The sequence below is a fragment of the Falco peregrinus genome, chromosome 3, assembly GCF_023634155.1.
Source record: "Falco peregrinus isolate bFalPer1 chromosome 3, bFalPer1.pri, whole genome shotgun sequence".
Taxonomy (NCBI): domain Eukaryota; kingdom Metazoa; phylum Chordata; class Aves; order Falconiformes; family Falconidae; genus Falco; species Falco peregrinus.
The window spans coordinates 104,240,951-104,262,326 of NC_073723.1; the positions used below are offsets into that span (position 1 = coordinate 104,240,951).

The following is a 21,376-nucleotide window of genomic DNA, read 5'->3' on the forward strand; positions in this document are numbered from 1 at the left end:
GCCCAGCCTAGTGCATATACTTACTTAAGGGAAAAGAACCAAAGAGAACGGCAAATAAATTGAGCACTCTGGAGAAGGGGCCAGCATATCTGCAAAACTCTGATGCTGAGGCATTGTCTTTCTGCTTCAGCACTAGCTTGTCCCCTACCATTTGGGTCTGAGATCTGTCTGCAGCCTCTCATTTTTTTGGCTATCCATTTCTTACAATTTTCTTTACTTTGGCTAACTTCCCTGCTTTTGTCACTTACTCCTGCCATGTCCTTTCACTTGCACCTGAGTTGTGCTGACAAATAGTGCCAGTCCTTCGTGCACCCAAAAGATAGATTTCTACATTACTGAACAACATGCACTGTAAGTTGCCTGTCATTTATTGGGTTCTTTCACAGAAGTAGATAACATTCTAAGGATAAAAGCAATGTATATGATAAAATCACTATAATTTATCTGTGTACGGTTATTACATTATTTGTGTAGAGTCCAGGGCACTGACAGCCAGAACATGTCTTCTTTTTATGATACCAGTTAACAAGGAAAAGTTGAAGTCCTCCCAGACTAATTGGTAGTACGTTTCTAACTCTTCTCAAACTCAGGTACATGCCCGTCATGAGAAATGCACTTGCAAGCTCCTGCGGCGCAGGTTGGGGAATAGGCCTTCTCCAGGCTTCGCAGTGTTTTCCAAGTACTTCCTTTGCAGCTTGTTATCAATAGCTGTTACGTGGATCTTTATTCTTAAATACCCAGATACAACATTATTTTTGTTCTCTTAAACAGAAAAAAACCAACCCAAACAAACCCCAAAGAAGTAGATTCTGCTACTCTTTTAAGCTAATTTCATCTCTTTCTCTAAACCCTATATATTTGTCAGACCTACTTTCTGCTTGGACTTTTTCTTTTCCTCATTGTCCTTAAGTCCTGTTAATCTCTTAACTCATTCTGGGGTTTGCTTTCCTTTGGGAGCTCTCACCTACTACGTGTTTTTGCCAAGTCATTTTTTTCTCCAGTCCCCTTCTTCATTCCCTTCCCAATAGTATTTTGTCTTATAGGCTTATAGCTTTTGGGTTTGCCCTTCTTGTTTGTTGTTTTGGCTTTTTTTAAACTTTAGATTTTATTTTAATGGAAATAAATTTCCATTGTGAGTGAAGCAATGGAAGGAAATACTACCAAAATAAAGCCAAGAGGAGAAAAACATTAACTTCAGGTACAGGAGAGGAGAATTTTCATGATAAAACCCTGAAATATTTAGGTTAAATTAAAGTCTGTTATAGATACCAACTGCTGGTTTAGTGAGCTGCTGAAGTCCTCTTGCTTCAGATCTTCAAAGCATGGCAGTTCACAAGCTGTCACAGTTTCAGATACATGGAATGAACTAGGCACATTCTCCTCTACCCTTGCTCAGTAATGAGACAAAAAGCATCTGGAGGGAAACTGGCACTTCAGATTCAGTTCCTGAGTACATGATGTGTGCTCTGCCTTTGCTGCCCACTCCTGGCTCCAGAGAGGCTTCTGCAAGTCATGACAGTTGCTGTGGTATGGAGAAAGCATTTTGCACTGCATTTTGCATTGTGCCTCTTTTTTCGCTTTGGTCTCCTGGAATGATGAGAAAACCGATAATGATGCTGCCTTGTGATCATGGAGTATATGAAACTGTTCAGTCCAACTCCTTATGTCTGACTTGGCCAAGATGCTAGAAATTATAGAGTAATTGTGAAGGTCATCAGAGTGTTGTCTTTGTCAGTCCTAGTCTTTCCCCCAAGGGAATCCACTTTAGTAAATAGTAAATAGCTATGCACTCAAAGATGCCTGCGTTCCAGAAGTGACCACGACCACGAAGATCTCTGTTGTAGCTTCTTCCTAGCATCAGTTTTCTGAGGATATCTTTTGGAAGGATATCTTCTTTCCTAACAATTTGCCAGTTTACTCCTGCTTGCATTAATATCCAGATGCCTAATTTTGGTATCTCAGTTCTACCCATTAATTGGGTAATTAATGGGGCTCTTTTTTGGCTGTGAGTTGTGGGGCTGATGGCCAGTAAAAATGCTGAGCTGCGTGGCCCAAAGAGAGCAGAAATTCTAAATTGTAAACCACAAAAGGAAAAGAATAAACTACCACCCCTGGGGCATAATCTGCTTCTTGGTTGAACAGATTAGCCTTGGACTTTGTGCTGGTAACATTACAGCAGACAACCTTGGAAAAAGAATGCATGTTTGATGAGCGATGTGTTTTTCAGAGACCAGTACAAACCTTTTTTGCCTCAAGGAATTTGTATGTGGTACCTTTTTACTGTCACTGTGTGCAGTACAAATAGCACTAAAAATTGTTATTAAATGTACATTATGTTTATAGACTACATCAAGAAGACTTTGTGTGTTATCACAAGTAGCAAGAAAAGAATAAATGTCAATTCTACTAAATGAACAGGAGTGAATGCTTTGGGAAATACCACAGTAGTAATCATAAAGTTGCTGCTGTAAAGTGGTAAATTAAAAAAATCTGTTTGTACGAAAATCAGGGAGTTTCAGCTGTAATGAGGTTTTAGTATGGCAGATTGTTCTTGCCCAAAATTTTTTACTTTTTTTCCAAGTTGAGAAAGATCCATCTATTATTTCTCTTAAAAAAAACCCAACAAAATGTTTTTTAAAAGAAATGCTTCCCATTTCCTTTTTTTTGTTTGTTTGTTAAAATAAAGTAGAAACAGCTAAAGGTTCAAAGTCTGGTGTGAATGTCATCTGGAAATATGCCTTTGTCTCTTGTTAGGGTTTGGGGTAAAAAGTCTGACTTACGGTCTGTTCTCAATGTTATCATGACATGCTTATATAATTGATTAGAATAATTTAAATTATTAATGCTGATAATTCAGGAGTGTTTCTTATTACTTGGTTAGCAGTTACCTACATGGATGTGGGACCAGTAGCAGCAAATTGGAAATTGCCTCATTAAACTTACTGTGCCAGTAATAAGTCAGGAACTGTGAGGAGCTGTGACAAGTAAGCCACTCAGGCATTCTGTTGCCAGCACAGTCCTTCGTATTCTGTCTTTTGAATGACAGGGGCTGCCTTGGGAAGGGGGTAAGTACAGGGAGTACCCAAAACCCTGTTTGTTCTGTTTTCCAAGAGTTGGTGCTGCTGAGTTTTACTTGACTACTCTGTTGGCTGACACTCCCCAAGTCCGTGGTGAATTTAGACTAAATAAACCTTACAAAGTTCCTTGTACAAGAGTTTGCACAAATATTTGTTGGGCTCCCACCTCTAGTTACGCTGCCTGCAAACCGTTGTCAGACTTTCTGTACACCTTAGTTAGACCTTTGTGGGTAGATGGCAGCTTCCATGGCAAAACAGTCCTGGTTAGTATATCCTGCTGTAATCTTCTCTGGCATGCTAGCAAGAACAGAGGCTTCTCCAAGTGTTTTTACATCTTCTTTCCCCTCTTCAATCTACAGAAATTGAAAGGAAAAGTGACCTCTTGGGATAGGAGTATGGGCTGACTTTTGGTAGCTCAGAGATTAAGAGAGGAAACTATTAAACGGAGACTTTTCTGTGTTAACAGTGAACTGTAATAGTGCTGTAGAGGTAAAGATTTCTAATACTGGTCAAGGATTTTGTGTATTGGGTATATGGAGTGTATTTGTATAGCTTTTCTTTTTAGCTAAAATTGTAGACAACTATTAATCCAAGTAATACTCAAGTCCAAATAATGTAGAACTATTAATTTGGAACACTACGTTTTTACACTGCATCGTTTCTGATCTTGTGAACACAGAACACTGTTGGTGTCAGTATGTGCAAGTGAAATCTACATCACTTGCTATTGCAGTCTATTTTGGGCCGATGTTTGATCTTTTACACTTTGTGTTCACAATGGTGATGCCCAGGCTCAGAACTGATGCTGTTACAGATGTGAACTTGGGCTCCCAACAGCAAACTGAGGAATTCAAACTTCAGTTCAGAATCTCCCCATATTGCAGGGGTTATTTGTGGAGAGACCCATCAAGGAAAGGGAAGTGATGGGAAGCTTCCTAAAATTCTTCTGAGTATGTTCAGTCTGTTCCCAAAGGTAGGCATAGGTGCAAGCAGCTTTCATGAGTGGGCAATGAATACGCTGTTTCCTCCACAGAAGGGTGATGCATCAGAGTAATTCTGTTTGTTGTAAGAAGCAGAGCTTAAAATAGAATTGTATCCTTCCTAAACATAAAGATTTCTTTGTGTCATAGTAAAGCGCAGGGCTTTAAAAATTTCTATTATTAATGTCCCTCGTATATATTTTGTTCTTTTCATCGAGGTGGCCAACTTTATGACATCTATTATTACAACAGCCTTTTTTCCGCCCTACTTTCCCTCTGTTGTTTTTTGTTTTCCATTTTGTCTCATTTTCTGGTCAGATAGCTTTAATTAGCATTTCCAGTGTCTGATTGTATTGTGTTCACACATTCTTTCTATTCCATTCATCATATTTTTTTAATTTTTTTTCTTTTTTCTTTTTTTTTCCTTTTCTTTATTAATGTACAGTGGGTTATCTTCTTTCTAGGTCTCTATTAACTCTCTGGAGTGCTAAACTTGAGAGAGGAGTGTTAATAGCTGAGAGATTGCCCTTGGCATACTTATTTGTAGGCAAGTTGTTTGAACTTGTAATACTTGGAAAATGAAAGTTAATATATTTGTTTTGTTATTCCCATGGAAACGAGATATTTATAATGAGCTTCTAAAAACAAGTTACAAATACACACAAAGAAGCTGATTCTTTGTAGCAGTTGCTTAATAGAAAAAACTGGTTCATTTGGGGGTTTTTAATGGGTTTTTTTAGTTCATGACCTCTGAAAAGCTGGTGTCAGGAAGGGGCTTCCTGAATGTGAACAGGGCATTAAAAATAGCTGAAATAAACTGAGGATACAATTGCCTTCTGTATCATGCAGTGTTCATAGGTTTATCATTTTTCATGGAGTCACAGAATGGTTTGTGTAGGAAGGGACCTTCCAAGGCCATCTAGCCCAGCCCCCCTGCCACGGGCAGGAACACCTTCAGCTGGATCAGGATGCTCAGAGCCCCGGCCAGGCTGGCCTTGGATGTTCCCAGGGATGGAGCACCCACAGCCTCTCTGGGCAACCTGTGCCAGTGCCCCACCACCCTCATCATCAAGGATTTCCTCCTCACATCCAGTCCGAATCTGCCGTCTTCTAGTTTAAAGCCATTCCCCCTTGTCCTATCGCTACAGCCCCTGCTAAAGTCTGTCCCATCCCTCCTGTGAGCCCCCGTTACGTGCTGGAAGGCTGCAGTGAGTGTCCCCGGAGCCTTCTCTTCCCCAGGCTGAGCCACCCCAGCTCTCCCAGCCTTCCCTCACGGCAGAGCTGCTGCAGCCCTCGGAGCATTTCTGTGCCTCCTCTGGACCCGCTATGACAGGTCCATGTCTGTCCTGTGCTGGGGCCCCCCGCACTGCAGGGGGTTTCACCCGGGCAGAGGGGCACAGCCCCCTCCCTCCACCTGCCAGCCACACTGCTGGTGATGCCACCAGGACATGGGTGGCTTTCTGGGCTGTGAGCACACAGTGCCGGCTCACATCCAGCATTTCATCCACCAGCACCCCCATGTCCTTCTCCACAGGGCATTTGGTGGAGCTGGAGGAGACTGATCCTGTGGAGTGTGTAAATCCAGACCTATGAAGGGTTGTTGGGAGACTGCCTCTGTCATTTCTCTCTGCTTGGTCCGTTCTCCCCTTGCATTCAACCCACAACTGTAGGGGTGGGAGAGAGGGCTGGTGCGTGTGGTCCCGCTGAGCAGCAATGGTCGCAGGGCTGCTCGGAGCTCTGAGACCTCTCTCCAGAGGCAGCAGGGCCTGCAGCACTGCTACTTGGTAACTTTGAGGCTGTGGTATGTGGCATACATGTCCCATACGTGGCATACCAGAGGTGCCAAAACATGTTAAGAGATAATTAAGGGTTATGTTTTTGGGGTTTCTACAAGGCTTGGCATGCCTTGCAACTGCAGAATTTTTGAGTTAAGTAGAATGTTTTTCAGATGGGTTTGATAATACTGTGGTAGATGGGACAGGGAAAGAGGATGTTTTTGGAGTGTAGGAAAAGATAATGAATTTCAGAATTAAAGCTGCTTTATTTAGGAAACTTGGGATACAGTTCCAAAAATTCCTGCATTCACAATCCTGTTTTTAGTGTCACTCCAATTAATGTTTTTTTGCTGGTAAAGGATATCTGCCATGATGCACGTTTCTTTTTGAGTCCAGCAGCAATACTACATTGATCATATGTGTATCCAATTTGTGGTTACTTTTTATGTTGGAGGGAAAGAAGAACCCATTTCCTTTCCCTGTGTTACTCTGACAGGGAAAAGACCAACTGTGAGAGGTAGGAGTGGCTTTGTCTTAGACCAGGAACAGATGTTCTCTGCTCCTTTTGGCACCCTTATTTATGTATTTTTACTTTTAATACAGAATTAAAAAAAAAAAAAGTTGTTCTTTTGCATTTGATGTGTGGAACCATAAATTCTACATGTATTAATAAAAATAAAAGGAGTCAGCATGAATTTCAACAGTTTTTTCTGAAAGGGGTCATTCCCTTTCCCATTGTGATGACCCTGACCGATGATCCAAGCCAAACTGTAGCAGTCCTGATTGGAGACTTGCAGGTAATCAATGTGCTACAGAAAACTGAATCTGAAAGGTCTGTGTGTTAGACTTGTCAGTGAGTCTGTAGTGAACAAGGGCCTTCGTGTGGTGTCACACTTAAGCTCTGCAATGACTGCCGATGTCATCTTTCTCGAAATGAGAGGCAAAACAAAATGAAGTCCTGACCTCTTGAAGGTTTTTGGACGTGTTTCATCAGAAGAGGGATATTAATCCTATTAATGAGAGTCCTGGACAAATTCCAAGTAGTTAATTGCAGTTATTCCATGTCTGTCTAAGTAATGAAATACTGGATTCTGTGCTTCATTTCCACTGTCATGATATGCTTTGACTAGCTAATGCCATGAGAAACTCCAGCATATGCTTCACCTAAAGCAGACAAGTAGTCACAAACAGCAAAGTTTGATCAAAAAACAAATAAACTTTATTTCTGGCTAAAATAGTGAGTGTGAGGATGTAGGAATTTGCTACGTGTTGGGCTGTGTTTGAAATAAAGGATACTAGTATTGAATGATATGTAAAGGGTTGTGTTAGGGTTGAATTTTTCTGTGAATAACCAATTTCTTCTTGTTTTAAAAGCCTTGGATAAAATTTCACTTTGTGTTTATTTAATTGAAGTAGAAGTCACTTCCTAACTGTTGGTGTCTAAACCTGAGAAATCTCACTCCCTCCTTTCGTTAGTGGAGGCACCCTCCGAGTGAGGTAAATTGATGACAGATAAATAGATGAATAGCTCTTGGCAGTGGCTCTGTGTGACACTTGAATTAAAATCAGATTTCTATGCATAGTTTTTCTACCCTGAGGTTTCTGTTGCCAGTGCACTTTCTCTATCCTTGCATCTATTGTTTATTCCTGTATAAACAGCCATCACTGTTTAAAGGACTGGTCTGGGTTGTGTGATGTTTTGTTGGTTTTTTTTTCTGGTTTGCTTGAAATGCTCTCTAAATTGGCATAAAAAGAAATGCTTAAGCAGCAAGCAAAACTCACATAGTAGCATGTTTCCCAGCAATATGGACTCTCAAATGTTTCTTTGACTTTGAGGATTTCATGATGTTGTAAGCAACAGAAAAACATCTTCTGCTATTAAAGATGGTACTATTTAAGATTACATCAATATAAGTATCAACATTTTTTTGAAACTTTTCTATTTGATGTTAAATTTTAGCTTAAAACATATGGCTAAATTTTGGTGGTTAAATTATTGATCTAAAGATCAGGGAATCTGTAACTTAATAATACAAGAAAAGGTGCATTTTGTGGGCAGTACAATTCATAGAAAAGAAATTTATTAAATTTTTAGATCATGAGTAATCTCACTAATGCTGTGGCCTCATACCTGCGTTTTAAAATGTGGAACACTGCAAATGGTTTTGTGTTAAGGAAAAGACAGCAACAGTGTGTACTCTACTACGTTATCTCCTGCCTAAACTGAATAGTTTGAAATCCTAGAAAACAGACTTGCAGTAATCTCCTTTTGGTTAAATGCATCTCTCATGAATGCTGAGTTTCTTTGTAGGAGTTTTATCAATTGAACCCTTTGGCCTGATGAGTGTAAAAGTTCTGCAGGAGTGACTGTATAAATAGATGTTTGTAAAGTGTGAATTTCCCACTCTGTCAGATTTGGTACTGTACACTAGCAGAATCTTCTCTACTGAAAGTAAACCTGATTAAGTAATTTACTGGTGTGGAAATATGGGCTTCCTGTTAGTGAAAACAACAAGTCTTCAGCTCTGAATTTCTGGGGGGGCGTGTGTGTGTGTGAGTTGTTGGACTGCTATAGTGTGTTTTTCATGAACCTGTGAATGTTCTATGAAGGTGATGGGTCCGAGAAGGAAAACAGGCATTAAATGTAAATGCATCACTTTAAAATTTGTCAGTCTTGAATAGAGAAGGAATTTCAAGTTTGTAAATGCTTTTCAATAGTTTGCTTTACACAGCAGCATTATTTTTAATTTACTTGTGAATACATGAATAAGTGACCTGTAAATGATATGTCTAGCTAGGCTAGAAATAAAAAAATACTAAATAACAAAACTCACCTAAGATGCTTCAGTTCTTGTCTTTTATGCATGCAGACTTTATATTAGTCATCAACTAAATGAGACTATATTTGGTTTGATGAGCTGGAGGCATTTGGACAGTAGGCCAGGTCCCTTTATTTCTTCCACATTTCTGACTGTTCATCGAGGGAAGTTTCTAAAGTGCTATCCTGCTGGTGTACATAAAAAAAGGAAGTGCTGTTCCTGGGATATGTTTTATTTGACACCATGTATGGGCTGCATGGGTCTTCCTGTTCTGTTGCATTTTTCTGTTTTGAACTGCAACTGTTCCACTATTCTGGGAATGCTTGTTGTGCTCTCTTGTAATTTCTTTTTAATTTCTGTGTGTTTCAACAGGGGAAAGTCTTCCAGAACTATCACTTTTGAGCAGTTTAAGGAGGCTCTTCAAGAACTCTCCAAGAAGCGATTTAAAGACAAAAGTGATGAGGAAGCAGTTCAAGAAATATATAAACTAATTGAAGGGAAAACCCCAATTATATCTGGAGTAACGGTATGTTACTGATCTCATGGATGGATTGTTCTAGCTGTCCGTTGCTCTGCTGCAGTGTTGTTACATTCACCCGCTTCCTTTCGCAGCCCACAGGCCTGGGCAGCCTGCCCCTGTGGGCCTGGGGGCCGCGGCTGTGCTGCGCTGGGTGGGAGCCGTGTGTGAAAGTAGAGTGCGGGGGGTGGTGTTCCTGCGGGCACAGCCATAGCCTCTGCTAGGAATGGCAGGACCACCCAGCGGCACGGTCAGGAGATTTCAAGGAGCTCTCTTGTGTGTGGTTAGAACGTAGAAACATTCGTGAAGAGTGCTGTATCCAAATCAAAAAGAGTAGAAGGGAGTTAAATTTACAACCTCATTAAACAGTTCTAAGATATTGTGTGAAATATCAAAAAGACGGAAGCAAAGACACCTTGAAAATACATTTAATACAGCATTTGAATCCCAAAACACTGGAAATCTGGCAATAATTATCATGTGGTCTGGTCTTTGCTTTTTGTTTGTTCAAAGTCTGTCAGTTCTTTATTTTTCTTTTTAAAATATTGGCATTAAGATTTATATATGAAAATGAAGTTATAAAGCCTAGAGTACATAAGTTGGGTTGTCCTTGTAAATGCTCAAGTTAGGCAAGCTTTTACCCTGTAGTTTAGGAGATACTGGAGTGTTTACCATCGACTTGAATAGTCCTGTTATCTGCTTAAAATTTGTGATCTTCCTGAGTTTTGGCTGTAGGGCTGTGAATGAAAATCTAATTATAAATAATCTTTCCAGAAATTGATTCTGCACAAACGAACAGTGGAAATGTCAAGTGGAGACATCTCTTTCGAGTTATACAGTTTGTCAGATTTTTACAAGATTTGATTTTATTACTCCTGTACTCTTGCTTGAAACAGGTGATTGTTTTTATACAGGCTTAAAATAACGAACCTTCCTTTTTGTCCTTCACTGATTTTAGTGAGTTTAAGTAGCTTGTTCATCTACTCAAGGAAAATCCTTTGAGTTGGGCACATTCTTCTAGGCTTCACTCCTGATTCAGTTTTCGGTGTTTCAGCAGTCACATATTGAAATGCTAACAAGCGAACAGCCTTTTTCTGCGTGGATGACAGGAGGGCGAGAGCGCTTTGTGGGTGCAGAGTAGTATCGTACAGGTGCTGCAGAGGTAATGAAAGTGCCATCAACAGGGGGAGAGGAATGGAGGGGGGGGATATGAGCCAGCAGTGTGTGGCTTGCCAGTACTCCTATTGTATTTGCAATCCTGGGGAATGTTGGGAGATGTAATGAAGAAATAATGGGAGAGTGGGACGTGGGGGTGGGGGATCACAATATTCACTCCTTGCTTGCTGGCAAAGTAAGGAGCAGGAGGCGGAGCTTAAAGGAAGGGAGATTGCAGGCTGGGAGAAAAAAAAAACCAAATTTGATGTTTGATTTATCGTGCTAATTTAGTTTCCAGGTGGTAAAACTGACCCAATCACTTGGATATTAAAGGCATTAAAATAAATAAATATGCAGCCAATCTCCCTCCAGCAACCTGGAAATGCAGATATGAAATCTGTATGCAAGCATTCTAATGCTTTGTTTACATTGGGAAGCCTGTGTCCTGGAAATTTTAAGTAGGACTGCTTTCTATATGAAGCTTTTCTTAAACTGTCCTAGGATCAGTCAGTCATGCCAGGTGGTGTGTGCCCCACTCTGTATAGCTGTGCTGTAGGTCACATAGATTTGGTTCAGGTTTCAGCCAGAAAACTGTAGTGTGACTACTGACACATTAATCTAAATGTATTAGGGAGGGAGTTGAAAGTGTGATTAATACTTGGGGATAAGTATACTTTAGCAGCATTTGGAGATTTTTATGTCTTAACTTCTGATATTTTGTGCTCTTTGTTGGGGAGGCAGGGCAATATGTCTGTATTAAATGGCAGCTTGGGGGAATCACTGCTTCCACAGGATGGTCAGAAACCTTACTTTCACATGAGACAATGAGAATTTTAGTGTATATTATGATAAAAGAGGAGTTTTCTTTTTCTGTTTATTTTTTCTTGACCTTCAAAATGTTGTAGATTTACAAAAATCCCTGCTTGTGGTTGATGTGGTTGAGAAGGCTCAGCAGCCAGACATTGAAACGGAGAAATTCTGGGCTGCTTTCTTATCTGCAACAGAAGGTGTATGCTTCGCTTGGTCACACAGAAGGAAAAAGAACAGGCAAGTGATGGGGGCTAGTTAAGCCATAGCTTTATTAGCTAATGTGTTAGTATATCTGACAACAAAATATCCAGTGCAGGCCGTGCAGCTTTGACAGTTTACAGTCAGACATGTAAACAAAGTCTAGAACCTTTTAGTTGCCCTCACTCCTAGACAAAGCCTGCAAGAGCCAGGCTGAGGTTCATTCTTTTCCTGCAGCAAAAGCAGTGTGCTGTAGCTGTCAAATGCATTTCTACACCTTCTGTGGAGCAGATACTTGCTTTGGTCATTGCTGGCTCTCAAAGTGAAACCAGTTGAAGCTCAGTGTATATCCACTGTGTCCCTGACATAGAAATGTAATTTCGATGGAAGGGACCTGGGATGGGCTCATTCAACCTGCTGCTCGGGGGGAGAGCCATCTGCAAAGCTGGGTGAGGTTGCTCAGGGCCCAGCACAGTTGAATTTGCTCCGAGGGTGGTGTGGGTGGCAGGGCAGTGCAGCAGCGACAGCACTTTGAAAGCTAGGTGTGGGTGCTCCGGGTGCTGGCAATGCAGGCAGGACTGTATTCTCACCAGAAGGGACCCATCAGGGGAAAGCAAGGAAGCCAGAGTGCAGCCCCGAGAGCGCAGCAGCTGAGATGTGGCAGTGGTTGCAGCAGGAGCGCAGAGAGGCTCAGGAGTTCCACTTGGCACTATGTGGGTCTGCCTGAAGGCTGGACAGCGGTGGTCTCTGCACGCTGCAGGATGTGGTCCCCAGCACATGGACACCCGCTGGGATGCAGTGGTACTCCACAGGAGTGCCGTTAGCACATCGAGTCCTGGGCCCCAGGGCTGGAGCCCTCTGTCCAGGCCCTGTGCTGCAGAGGGCTCCTGCCTGTCGCTGGGGTCGGGGCAGGGGTGGCCTCTCCTGTGGGAGATGTGCTACGGCCAAGGCCCCGAGGTCCCAGGCTGAGGGGAAGGGTGAGGAGGAGACTGATGTGGTATTTGTGGTAAACCCAAGCTACACAAGGGGAGGAAGGAGCAGCAGCTGGAGACCAAGTGGACAGAGACTGTCAGGATGGAGAAGGCTGGAAGCTCCTGACTTCTGGCAGTAAGGAGTAGTCACAAATGTGTTCCACCTGCAGGTCTCCAGTCTGAGTACTCTGGGCACTCGTGGGGGTCAACGAGACCCATCAGAGTCAGCTGAGCCTGGGCTTAGTGCCCACACACAAGGGGAAAAATGGGCGATAGCGTGACCCAGCACCACCTGATGCTATGGGGGCAGGCAGGTTCTTTTAAGGATCCTTGGTAGCATGGGAACTCGCCACAGGTTTGTAGTTCTAATTATGAGCTTTATTATTGTAGAAAGATTTGAGTAATCAGCGTAGCTTGTTGTTAGACAGAATTGTTAACATTTAGGATCTCTTTCTTACTAGGTAAAATTGCAGTTACCTATTCTTTTCAGTCACCTGGACCCTCTACAGATCAGGTCAAATCCTTAATAATCAGCATGCAATAGATTAGCCATGATGTGGACTCTGACTTTAAATCTGGTACCCAAGAGGTGAGCCATTTCCAAGTTACGCACACACCCCCCTTAGGCACTAACAGCACGTCTAAAGCAGATGCGTGTATGTATGTTGTTTGACTGTGAAAATAAAGACATTAGCTGGAAATCATCCATCTCGTAGAGAAGATTAATATATCATAAATGTTGTAATTAAGCTATATTTAATCTACCTATGTCTATAAAGCTACTAAAAGAATTGGGATGTGATGCTGGTAAAGGGGAGCATGCTGCATTTGATGCAGTTTTTTATTTTCCTTCAGCTGTGGCAGGTTGGTTGGTTGGTTAGTTTGTTTTGAAAAAAACCAACAAAGCAAACAATGGGTTGGCTTGGGAGACACCAGCTCTTGCAATGTTTCCCATTATCTAGAAGGTTAAGAGGGCTGTAGCCAGATGCTCATTGGTGAGGAGTTTTAGGCGCTACATGTAGAGCCAGGACTTGCAATGTTGAAACACCTGAGTGGCGTTACTGGAAACCAGTCCTTTGAAAGTCATTGCCCTGATTGATTAAAACGGGTGTTACTTTCTACTTTCTGGCTTTATTGGAGTGGCTTATCGCTTTCTTTTGTGTGTCTGTGTGCACACTAAACTGAAGAAACATGAATGAAATCCGGATTTTTCATTGAAGCTTGACACCTGTTCCTGGCTTTTTGCAGGTTTTTTTATAATGCATACGCATGTGTTCCCATGATTTTTTTTTATTTTTTTTTTAAATTTATTTTTAAATCCTTTTGGTATGGAGTCCTGGTATAATCCCCAGAAAAGGAAAAACTTAGGCTTTGAGAATTTCTTTTTTCCTGTTTCCTCGTGAGTCTGAGGGTCTCATTCTTTACAAAGGTTCTGGATGTTACCAGCAAATAAATAATTTTAAAAGACTTGCTCAGATTGCTGACGGTGGTGCGGATTCTGAAGGCTCCCAGAACATTTTAATTACATAACCAGATCTCTATGGCAACGTTTTCTAGGAAGAAATGCTATTGGGTACTAAAGTTTTATGGTTGAAGGAGCAAATACAGAAAGCCAGCCAGTTTCAGTGAGGAGCTGAGCAAGGGTGATCACAGTTGACAGTGTAGCCGGGAAGACTGTGGCTAAAATGCGTACCGTCCTGGTGAGGAGCAATGTTAGCGCCTTGCCCCCTGCCCATCACCAGCGCTTTTGGCAGTGCAAGCACTGCCAGCACGCTGCTGCCTTCCTGCACAGAAGTGCTGCTCCCAAGTTCCTGGCTGTTCTGAGGAGCGGCATTGCTTCCGTAGTAGCCAGCTCCAAGTTTTGCAGCTCTCCCATCAGAGTGTTAATATTGTTGATTTCATTCAGCAGGTCAGTTGAGAAAAAGTTAAAAAAAAGGTGTGTGGGGGCAGCAGTGCTTGCAGTCTGCCATTTTGCTAGGTGATGTTGGCCTCCCATACTTCATGTGATCCACCACCTACTAAAAAGACACAGTACCTAGGGCAGGAAGGGAATGTTTCTGTACTATCTGGACACTCATAGATCGGGCAGAACACCCCAGAAAACCTTACTGCAGTGTTTTGCGTCAAGCCAGTAAGTTTCTGCTTAAGCTGTGGAGCAGCTTTAAATCAAATCTGAACCTTTGTCAGTGATGGCAAGCAGTGGAAAACCTCTTCAGGCAAGGTGTTTCAGTGGAGACAAGTTCATGGCAAAAACCATTGCACTTCATGTCTGTTTTGAATGTGTGGTACTCCTACAGCCCAGTAGCTTTTCTTGCTGCATTTAGCCCCAGTAACTGGTTTGGGAGATCCTTTTAGGGATGGTGCCAGGCTCTGTGCAAAGCCCCACGGCGCACGGCTGACGAGAGCTCACACGGGCTGTGCTGGCTGCAGAAGTGGAAGCCCTGCAGCTGCCTGGTGCTGCGCTGATCTGGTTGTCCAGCCTGTTGCATTGTGCCAGGTGGATGCCCCAGCTTTCTTGGCGTTAGCTCGGCATTTTAAACTGCGTGCTTCATAAAAAGGATGGTAATGAGTGCTAACTGAAAACGGTGGACATGACGTTAGCAGCACTGAATTGTCTTCCTTCTTCTTTGCCTTAGCCTTGTCCTGGAAGGAAGAGTCCTGAAAGTCTGGGGGATCTTTTAGTCTTACGCTGTTTTTCTATTTTCATGGTTGTGGCACAGGTGTCATAGGATGCTTCTAAGCCTTTGACACCAAAGCTGAGATAGAGGTCCTGTTGATTCTCTTAACATTCATGCTGATTTAACTGCATTGCTGCAGTTTCTCTGTAGCAAACCAGCCAAATGAGTGCAAGAGCATGTTTTTCAGTGGATGTATTTTTCTTCAGCAAATAGCTATGTTCCTCTTCAGCTGTCTCATGGAATGTGTGTTCTTGATTTCTGTGTTCTCCTTTCCTTTTTTGTGTAGTTCCTTTCAGCTTTTTAAAGATTTATAGTACACTTCTGAAACTTATTCTGATTTTCCAGACTGATGAAATGGAATGGTTGACTTGCTCTATAAACTGCTTTTTGGTTTGTCTTTTTTCTTGAAGTCTAAGGCAAAATCGCCCAGGTGTGCAGAGGTATCTTTCATAAGAAAGGAGGAGGGAAGCATGTGGCACTCTGAAAGGGTTTCAGGGTTTAAACAGACTCTGCAGCTTTCTCTTCCTCTCTGGTATGAGGGCTGTTGCAGACAGACAGAAGTTGGAACATGGCTAATTGGTAATTTGGATGGGTTGTTTGATATTTTTATTATTATTATTATTATTATTATTTTGGTTTTTACCCAAATGTGGTCAAACACTAGAACAAGTTGCCCACAGAAGCTGTGGAACCTCTGTCTTTGGAGGCCTTAACTGAAGAAGTTTCTGTGTAAGCTCATTTGGGCCTTGCTGTGTGAAGGGCTTAGGCTAGATAAGGACTCTTAGCAAAAGTTCCTTCCAACCGAAATTGTTCTGTGACTTCATGATTTCAAGTTCTTATATCTCCAGTCCTCAGTCTCTCCAGGTAAGCAGTTTCTGTGCTTGACCAATCACAGTGATGAAGAATTTTTTTCTGTGTGTCTAGTTGGAATTTCCCATCTTCCAAATCGTGTTCATAATCTTCTCCCTCCCACCCCCTTCTCTTGTGTACTTCTGAACTAGCACTATTTCTAATATCACCCCTCTGTTGAGGGCAGGACTAAGATTTACCTCCCCTCCTCTTATTCTCTTACGAGTCTGAATAAAATTTCTTTTTTTAGAGAAAATTTCCTTTTATTTCCCATAGCTGACTCTTGAGACTGTGGCCTGTTCTGATCTTCCCAGTGAGGTTTTGATGTGAGAGGAGATGTAGCTGAAAGAGACAGAAGGCATGCATACCTTTCCTGACTCATCTGAGATGTTTCCTTGAACTTGGAGGTCATGTGATGCCCTCTTTGGTTGGAAACTGGCAGTGAAGGAACAATGACCATTTTTGAAAGATGTTTTTAAGATTAGAAGCAGCACAATGGTCCAGCAAAACACCAGTAAAAATACAAGCTTGATGATTGAAGAAAACAAACAAAAGAATGAATCTTTTTTCAGTGATCTCCTCTTTTGACAGAGGCAAAGACATGGAAATGATAGCAGCTGTCTTGTGTTAATGGAAATAACTGAGTGAAGCGAACAATGGTTGGTCTTGGAGGACAGAAGTCTTAATATTTTTTGAGAGTATCTTTGGTTGATTCATTTGCTGTTCCAAAATGAGCTTGCACAGACATTATATTTGGTTCTGTTGTGCTAAGTAAAACTTCCCTCTTAAAGAGAAAGTTTAAAAAAAAAATCAAGTTCATGTGCATCTTCTGTGATATGCAAACTTTGTGGTTAACTGTGTGTGCAAATAAGACAAGGAAAATGGTGGAGGCTTCTGTGGGCTCACAGAAGGGAAAGGAGGAGGTTGGCCCCAAGTAATTTGTTGCCTTTAGAAAAATGTAACTAGAGATATTATATAACTTACTCCAGATAGTGAGCAGTTCAAGCAGACCTGCTGTATGAAAAAAGAGAATAATTTTTTTGTGTTTCATTGTGAAAAAGAAGAGAGAGTGTTGACTTGCTAAGATGGAAATTGTCTTCATACAGCCCTTTGTGCTGTTCACTTTGTTTCTTCCGACACTTCTCCTCAGTGATGAGAGACGGTCAGCTCCCCTCACACCCTGTTTTTTATTTGCCTTCCAATGCCCATGTGCAATTGGTAATGAACAGCTGGCCTGCACAGAATGAGTTCCCAGCCACACTTTTAATTGTTTTTGCCCTTTGCTCAATTCCAGTTTGGTCTCCATGATTGGTTTTGTTGTTCATAAACAGAAAAAGCATTTTGATAAAAACAAGTTGGGTCCATATTTGGTTCATAAAGGCAGTTCACTAAAAATAAGTCATCAGCTCATACAGGAACCTTTTATGAATAAACTTGCCACCTTAGGACACTGAAGGTGATTGAAAAGCTAGAAATCATTTCCAGGCACATGAAGGACAAGAAAGTCGTCGGAGTAGCCAGCATGGCTTTGACAAGGGGAAGTCATGCTTGACCCACCTGGTTAACTTACATGATTAAATGCCCAGCCTGGTAGGTGTGGGGAGAGCAGTGGGCAGTGTCCACTGGCCTTCAGCAGGGCCTTTGGCACGGTCGAGGCTGCGAGTGCAGGGCCCAGGCGAGCAGACAGCAAGGTGGGTTGGACACGGGCTGGATGGCCAGGCCCTGGCAGTGCTCGCCAGTGGCACAGAGCCCAGCTGGAGGCCGGTGGCTAGTGCTGTACCCCAGGGCTCCGCGCTGGGTCCCCTCCTGTCCAACGGCCTCATCAGTGATCTGGAGGGTGGGCAGAGCGCACCCCCAGCGAGGCGGATGACGGCACAAGCTCTGGGCGGGTGGCCAACGGGCCAGAGCTGTGCTGCCATCCCGCAGGACCCGGGCAGGCTCGAGGGACGGGCTGCAGGAGCCTGGGGAGGCTCGGCAAGGAGCGGCACAAAGTCCCGCACCTGGTGAGGAGCGGCTGCAGGCACCAACTGGGATGTGCTGGGGGCCGCTGGCTGGAAGGCGGCTGGGCAGGGAAGGACCCGGGCGTCCCGGTGGACACGGAATTGAACTAGAACTATGTCCCTTTGCCACATGGAAGCCTACTGGTGTCCTGGGCTGCACTAGGCAAAGTATACTTTGCTAAGTATACAAAACACTTGTCAAGTATTCCTACCCCTCTTCTCAGCACTGGTGAGGTCACATCTGGAGTGCTGCCTTCAGCTCTGGGCTCCCCACTAGAAGACTGATATGGAGCTACTGGGAGAGAGTCCAGTGAAGAACCAGGAAGATGATTAAGGAACTGGAGCATCTCTCCTATGAGGAAAGGCTGAGAGAGCTGGGACTGTTAGCCTGGAGAAGGCTCAGAGGGAATCTCATCTGTGTATATAAATACCTGAAGGGAGGATGTAAAGAGGAGAACAGAGCCAGGCTCTTTTCAGTGGTGCTCAGTGACAGGACAAGGCAGTAGGCACAGACTGAAACACAGGAGGTTCCCTCTGAACATCAGGAAACACTTTTTCACTGTGACGATGACCAAGCACTGTCGTAGGTTGCCCAGGAAGGTTGTTGAGTGTCCACTCTTGGAGATACTCACAATCCATCTGGACACAGTTCTGGGCAACCAGCTGTAGGTGAGGAGGTGGGGGTTTGGGGCAGATGACCTCCAGAGGTCTTTTCCAACCTTAACCCGTCTATGATTCTGCGATAACATAGTACTGCTAGATGCTTCTGGTTGAGGAGTCCAAGACAGACATGAAGTCTCTGTGTATTCTGGTTTGTATCTACAAAGGCTTTTTGGAAAGAAAGCACGTTGGCAGGATGCTTAGATTGCAGGTGGCCCTTCTGTGTAATGTTCATGTGAGCTTGAAGAGGAAGCAGTATTCTCTTTTTAATGGATACACATTCATCATAAGAAACATCAAAGAAGAAAAAGGAGAAATGGGGTGTTCTGCATAGTTTTATGGTGGCATCTCATTGTCTCTAGTCTTTTATATGGATAGATCAATTCAGGGAGTGAGCATGTCGTACAAGGAATTAAAATTGCTTGAATTTTGTATTGTTGGAAAGAAAGTGAGCCTCCCATTTCACAGAAATTATGCCAGCAGGAAACCGATGGGGACTGTCGTCTTTCAGTTGTAATGTTCTGTCATGTGTGGGAACAGGTACACCACTGACTTCACATGCAACGTAGGAAAAGGCTGCAGTTCTTACTCGGTTACAAACAATTTAGAGAAAGTGTCTGCCTTGCAGCTGCTGCCTTTATATTCATCTCACGTACTGTGACTCCTGTGATGCAGGAAGCCTTCTAATGCATCCCAGGCTGAAAGAACACAGGATATGGGATTGCTATTGTTCATGCTCTGCATTTGTGATGTTTGTTGTGCTGATGCTTTAGGGTTTTTTAGGTTTTATTTAACTGTATAATATATATTATTTATATATATATAATATATATAATATAATTTTATTAAATCTATAATAATAATATAACTGTATAATAAGGACAAAAAGATTGTATTTTATTAATTTGCCAAGCTGTTGCCCATCCTCCGTTTCCCTTGTTGGTTTGAAATGTGTACCTGTTTTCCCAGTAGACTTATCGGGAGAAGGAAAGGATCAAAGGATCATGTGGCACACTGCAACCTTGTTGCTAATGTCTTGTTGTTAGGATGCACCCACCCCCCCCAGCCCCAAGAAGTTGTCTGTGTTGTGGCCTTATCAAAAGTGCAGGCTGTCTTGATATAAACACCACATTCCTCAAGGTGGCCACTGGGAATGATGTCCTGGGAGTAATTTCCTGGGAATGTCCTTCATTCTTCACACAGGCCATTCTATTAATTCCTTTTTTACTGTTTCTTCTTGTATGTAAATATATGGGCATTCCTTTCATATTGCAGTCATACAAGTATTAGTAAGTCTGTTACAGTTATGTTACTGTACCATAATTCTTACTTATTTTTATTGTAATTTGGGTATTGAGGCAAATTTCGTACTCATCATGCAAACCCTTTGAAACAGAGGAGCAGAACCTGTTGTTCTTTTTCCAAATAGTAATCAAACTTACCATGACACATTCTCAGAACAGAAGTCTGTTCTGAGAATTGATTTGGTAAAGAAAAGACAGTCAGCTAGAGTTTCTGAGACCTCTCTCTGTGAGAATGCAGAATGTATACACATTTAGAGAAAACTGATTTTCCATAAAGTAGTGGTGGTGAAATATAAGGAAAGTGAATATGTGTCAAGTTTAATTAACTTTATACTGAATGCTGCCCGTCTTGTATTTGGAGTTTTTACAGTACAAACAGCTTTTGTCACTGTGGCTTTTAGCAATAGTGTTATCTAAGTAAACATGGAGCAAAGTTTAGTCCTTTGATTATATGATAAGCTTTCTTGCATCTTGTATAGCAGCTGCTTCTGCTGTTGGGGATGATGAAAGACACTTTGGCAAGTATTGTACCATGGCTTTTTGCTTGCTGGCTTACATAAGGAGAGTCACAAGTAGGATCTTCATTGTCTTCATAGTAAGTTTGTTAAGAACACACAAGTGTGCTAATAGTTAAGAAAATGCCTTTAGTAGGAAGCATCATACATTTCGTTTTGAGGGAGAATGATCTAGTAATAACCAAGCATAAGAAACTTCCCCACATGTATTCTGTCCTAGAGTCAGCCTTTATTGGTATGCTCCTGCAGCTGTTATGACCTGCAGGGGATTTAAAACGAAGGTGAAACAAGGGAGCCTGTGTATTTACATGAGTTAGGTGTACTATGTGCTAGGTATACTAGTATACATGTGTACTGCCCACTAGTATAGATGCTTCATGGTTCAAACTGAATGGTGTCATCCACCAACCACCAAACAGTCTGACAGCTTGTCTCCAAGCAGCGGCTGGGTTCTTACTCCTGAACACTGCATAACAGGAAACGCTACGCCATACAGAAGCTTATTTCTACTGGTTTGTGCCAGAATTCTTGTTCAAGGTACAAGCCCCCCATGTTTCCCTTCCACTACCAAACTAAACAGCGATTCACAAGTAAGACTTAAAGTACCACAGAATTCCTAGTGCTTGTGCCCAGGGTGAAGCTAACAGCTTATGCTGTTATCTTACAGAAGTGTGTGTCTTTGTTTTCCTCGAGAAACTTACTTTTCCTAACAACAGTAATTTCCAGTGGCTGGACAATCCTTTGGTTCTGTTGTCTGCTGTGTGTACAACTGGAAAGAACAAATTCTCAGCTGGGCAACAGATCGGAAGTTTTTACTTTGTTGCTTTTGATGTCTCAGTTTATACATTTTTATTGCATTTTCATCTTTCTTTAGCTGGGCTGCTAACACAGTTACTGATCATAGGGTGTATTTTTTTAATTAGCTCTACTGTGAATACAGGTTTCCTGGTTATAAGGTGCTAGCAGGCCAACATGGACAAGAAAACTGCAGGTGTTAAGAAGCAGCACTTCTTGCTAGGCATTGTCTTCATTTCTGTTTTTCAATATAGATAAATAACCTCTGATGCA

General features: G+C 42.3%; 1 protein-coding gene across 1 annotated transcript in view; it reads left to right on the forward strand.

The window, feature by feature from the left end:
* TPPP (tubulin polymerization promoting protein) overlaps positions 1 to 21,376 on the forward strand; it is a 66,527-nt gene that overhangs the window by 35,230 nt on the left and 9,921 nt on the right. The window contains exon 3 of the mRNA XM_055800183.1: positions 9,024 to 9,177. Within this exon, the coding sequence (XP_055656158.1) occupies positions 9,024 to 9,177 (154 nt within the window). The remainder of the gene's footprint in view (positions 1 to 9,023; positions 9,178 to 21,376) is intronic.